This window comes from Egretta garzetta, unplaced genomic scaffold (genome assembly GCF_000687185.1).
Source record: "Egretta garzetta isolate BGI_Z169 unplaced genomic scaffold, ASM68718v1 scaffold397, whole genome shotgun sequence".
Taxonomy (NCBI): Eukaryota; Metazoa; Chordata; class Aves; order Pelecaniformes; family Ardeidae; genus Egretta; species Egretta garzetta.
The window spans coordinates 11,167,719-11,172,481 of record NW_009260493.1 but is presented as its reverse complement, the minus strand read 5'-3'; the positions used below and the strand labels follow the sequence as shown (position 1 = coordinate 11,172,481).

Sequence of the window (4,763 nt, the reverse complement as noted above, 5' to 3'; positions counted from 1 at the left end):
CATTCATTGAACTTTAAACACTGAACTGGGGGGCTGTTTGTAAAATCTGTTTCGAGAAGTCATTCTTAGTCAACAGTTTCTCTTTTTACTGCAGGCTTTGTTATCTCTGTCGGCCAGGCTGTTACTGCTGTAATACAATTTTCTGCTTACTTAATGGCACAGTATCTTGCATCTATATAATGGCAAATGGAGTAATTCTGAAGATCATTTAGATATAATGTAAAACTATGCTTAGACTGAAAGGCCAGGTAGAGTCATTCTCCAATACTCCCAAAAGAACATGAGTGAACAAGATGGGGAGGTGGCTAGGTCCCCAGTCCCAGTGTGCCTGCTAGTCCCTAGTAGTAGTTAGCAAGGGAAAAATACTGGTCTTTGTAAAAAACTGTGGGCAACATCATCCGCAAAGCTTAATGTCTCTGACTCCCTTCAGCACTCTTTCTGCATGTATCTTAACATCAGTACAATGTCTCAAAGCCTCTGAACTCTGTTACCATCAGTTCCACATTTCCCTCCTTGAATAGGAAGAACAAAGCCACAGTTTTGTTTCTGTTTTGCCTGGGAAACAGCAAATATTTTAGTTTGTTCTCAGCTTCCCAATCACCAAGCTGTACCTTCAGCACTCTTGGCAACTTCCAACTTTTTCTTGACACATTTTGTGCCCCAAAATCAAGTTATAGGAAGGAAAAAAAAGTTAGTTCAGCAATAAGAACTCAAGAACATCAAATACTTTGTGTAGAAGTAAATAGCAACACTAACCTCTTTCATTTTTTCCAGCTCATTCTGTAGTGCTTGTTTGGCAATTTCAACTTCTATAAGCTGCTGTCTTAATTTTTCATTTTCATCTTCTGTTACAGTACGTTTTTCTTCCACGTTTTCTAACTCATGGTGAAGTCTCACCGATACATCTTTTGCAACCTAAATGAAATGAATGATATTTCAAAAGAAAGATTAAAAAAAAGAATTACTGCCACAGTGCTTAGTGCCTAAGCAACCATTTACAGGTTAATTCTGGATGTTTTGATGGAAGCAGTATGAAAAGAAACATGTAGACAAGGACACCTACAGATAGAATTCTAAATGGCTCCAAATTCAAGCTGGTTCCTTCCAAAAAATGGTCTATTATTCCTGTGGACTTCACTGGACAGCACATCAGACACTAAACCGCAACTCCTTCTTGGGTTCTGTTATGTCAACAGTAAAACAGGGCCTTCATTATTCCTGGAGACAGTGCGGCATCTATTTTCTCTCAACCGCCACTAACTTAAGTTTTTCAATGCACTGAGGCATATGCCTTTCAAATACTTGACATGCAGAAGCATCTGAAAGCAGGGCCCACCTTCTCCAGGCCTACCCTATAGGACCACAGACAGACACATCCTTATCTCGACCCTGCTAGTTTCTCTCTCCTTCATGGACAGTTAATCTGAATATCTGGTATTTACTACTATTGGTTAATTTTAAGAGTAAAACATGAACAAACACTGTTTTTACTGACCTAGTGTTCACCCAAATGATGCCAAATATTTTAAAGGAAAATCAACACTAAGGTTTTTGCTTTTTTTTTGTTTTTAAATGCATTTTCACAGGAATAGGGTTAAAAGGCGCATGTCAAGATCTAATTCCTCTTCTTCATGTAAAGTAATGAGAATTTTTCCATTCAAGCCACTTGCATTGTATTTTGTGTAAGCACCAGAAACTATACCCATGCAAAAAAAATATTTAAATATAAACTAATCTCTGTTAGGATGGTGATTTAGACACACAGTTTGAAAAGCCTAATTTCCTGCTTTTTTTAGAACATTGGAAAGTATAATTAATCCTTCTTAGCATTAGCCAGGGAAGCTCAGAGAGCTATCCTTCATGGTTTTCACCAGAACGATCTTTATGTCAAAGAGAGTTCTTTGACATCCTAAAACTCTTAAAGAAAACAAATAATAATTGCAAGCAAGCAGCCTGGAAGAATCCGATCTATCAGAGAACAGCAGCAGCTAGTGACTCAGCCTTCCCTGACAAGAAAGCCAGTGTCTGTGAATTACCGATACAACGCTGCAGTGTAGCACAGGATCATTCAATAACCTCCCCCATGGCACGCACACTCAGGACACATAATGCCCAACAGAATGAGAGAGTGGAGGGGAATTTCAATTATAACCGTACTCCAAAGAGGCTGCAGGATGAGCTGAGAATCACACCACAGGGCTAGATCTTGATGTCTTTTCCTACACTCGGTATTAAACTGCTCATCTGGCTGTCCAACATTTTTAACAGCATCCTATCAGAATCTGTCTGCAGTCCATAGATGCAGACTGCATCAGTAAATACAACCAAGTAACAAAACCATCACTGGTAGTGATTTTTTGACACAAAATTTGGTGGAGCAGCAATTAACGCAGGGAAATCCTACAGAGCATTCTAGATCACATGGGAAACAGGACTCGCTTACGCAAGATGCATTTTAATACGGCTATATGCAAGACTGTATCTCTGAAGGATTAAGTCCCCTAATACTTTACCCATCCAAAATGGACAACATTATTTTGGATAGAAATTCTTCAGAAAAGGACTTGGGAACACTACAGAGAACTGCACATGAGTTACAACTATGCTTCGCCAGCACCCGGAATTCAGTTTGGCAGAAATGTGGCATTAGACGTTCATCCCTACTGCAAAGCAGAACATATTCATGATCTGTGGGGACACACTGCAAAACCACTATTCTTTTCCAAATAGTCACTTATATGGTTATTAGGAAAAGACATGGGAGAAATCCTGATTAAAGTGAGCTCTTTGTCCAGCTCAACCTAAGGCCTTAGCTAGTATCTCCTATACTGCAGGTGAGCACCTCACCAGAGAGTCCCTTTCCCTCCCAGGCCCTGCACACGTTATCACTTGCTAATACAAAGTAGCATCGAGCCAACAAAGAAACCAACTCTGGAAGCTGGAATCTCAATATTCACTTGGGACGTGAAGGCTCATGTTCAAATTCGGCCTGCAGAGGTGCGCATCTCAACTGTTCGTCATTGTGAGTGTACAAAATGTCCCTTGCTTCGATCGGCAGTTCCATCCGACCCCCAACAAAGGGGTCGTTTTGCTTCTGGCCAGGGAAGACACTATTTTGTCAAGAGCCACGTGAACAGCTGTGCTTACAACAGCAAAGGTGGGATTTGAATATGCACAGGAAAGGAATATTACCTAGAAATACAGAGGAGAATATTGGCTTCTTAAATGGCATTGGTGAGAATATTACTGAAACGTGTCTTGGACTGATGTCTACATTTTAATAAGAACAATGACAAGCTGGAAAATCTTCAGACAAGTTGATGCAAGTCTGCAAACCAAGCTTGGGAATAACAGGCTCTCAATCCATTAGAATGATCAGAAAGAAGTTTTAAGAATGACCTTGTTCCTGGTCATGTATTAAATTAGCATTTTCAACTACAGTCCACTGAATCCAACAAGACATAGGTAACTAGTCCTATACAGAGGACAAATGTTTCTACACAGAGGTCTGTACTTCCATGAGAAATGGAGGGAGACCAGTCAACTGAAAAAAGTTTAGGAGTCCTGACTCAGCAGGACCCTTAACAAAGTCTAGTGGATGGAAGCAGAAATTAAAGAACTTCCAACTAGCACAAGAAAGGGGTTTTTTTTTCTGTAATTGGACTAAACTTGAACGGAAACGATGGATATTTTACCAACAACCATCTTCAAACAAGGACTGAAACCTTTTTCCTTGAGCATGGGCTGTGGTTCGTTCAGATGTTATGGATTAATACAGTTGATGACACACTGAAATTTGATGTGTCTATGGTTTCAGGTGGATGTGGAAAACCCTGTCTTCACTGAAGATAACAGCAGTTGTTCCACTGCCACCAATGGAGTCAGGAATTCATGTTGTGATTCTGTGCATATTCAATGTACCAGTCCTCTGAAATCTTTACTAAAGCAATCCTCTCACAGTCAAGGGGACGATTCAGTGAGGTTGGTTTAATTTTGGGGTGCTAGGGTATGTTTTGCATTCATCATCAAAGATCCCAAACCTTTAGATCCTAATTTGTATCTGCATCCTTCTTGCACATTAACTTTACAAAAACTGATTGGATGAAAGCTGATAATAGCCTACCTATGTACTGAAGGGCTTCTATTACCAAGGTAAGCTTGGCCATCGCTGTCCTACGAGCTGTATGGGGTGCACGGCGTACAACAGCATGGATGAGAATGCCTGAGTCATGAGGACCGAGAGCACACTCGTGTCTCCGTCTTGAGGCACTCCCTTCCCTTGACTCCTGCTCACGTCCATACCTTGAGGTCCTGCTCCATGCTGCGCAAGAGCTCGCCGTCGATCTCGCCGGTCTGGGCATAGCGGAGCCTCTTGCGCTCAGCCTTGCGCAGCCGGTACTGAAGGATCCGGCAGTTCTTGTTGGCTCGCTCCAGTTCGTGGCGCATTTCTTGAAGCTGACAAGCGTCCTCCTCGAAGAAGCTGTCCCTCATCTCGTCCATCTCCGTCCTCAGCTCATCTATCTCATTCTGGCACCGGGGTGAGAAGGGGACAGGGACGCAACAGGTGGGTCAAAAGCACAAGTGCCAGCACGTACAGGAGAAGGCAGCCAAGATGGAGCTCCTCTCCGCAGGGACACCAGCTAAATACAACCCAGCTCGTTAAAAGCACCGCAGCGAAGCAGGGAAGTGCCACTGCCTGCACGCCCCACGACAGGGCCATCTTAACTCTGCCTCCAGCGCCGGTGCCGGGGGAGAGGGTGACC

General features: G+C 42.5%; 1 protein-coding gene across 1 annotated transcript in view; it reads right to left on the bottom strand.

Annotated features, from left to right (window-relative positions):
• Positions 1-4,521, bottom strand: part of SOGA3 (SOGA family member 3) — a 30,500-nt gene extending 25,979 nt beyond the window's left edge. The window contains exons 1-2 of the mRNA XM_009644379.2: positions 4,303-4,521; positions 757-915 (exon numbers count right to left, since the gene is read on the bottom strand). Of these exons, the coding sequence (XP_009642674.1) occupies positions 757-915; positions 4,303-4,500 (357 nt within the window). The 5' untranslated portion in view covers positions 4,501-4,521. The remainder of the gene's footprint in view (positions 1-756; positions 916-4,302) is intronic.
• Positions 4,522-4,763: the final 242 nt, after the last annotated feature.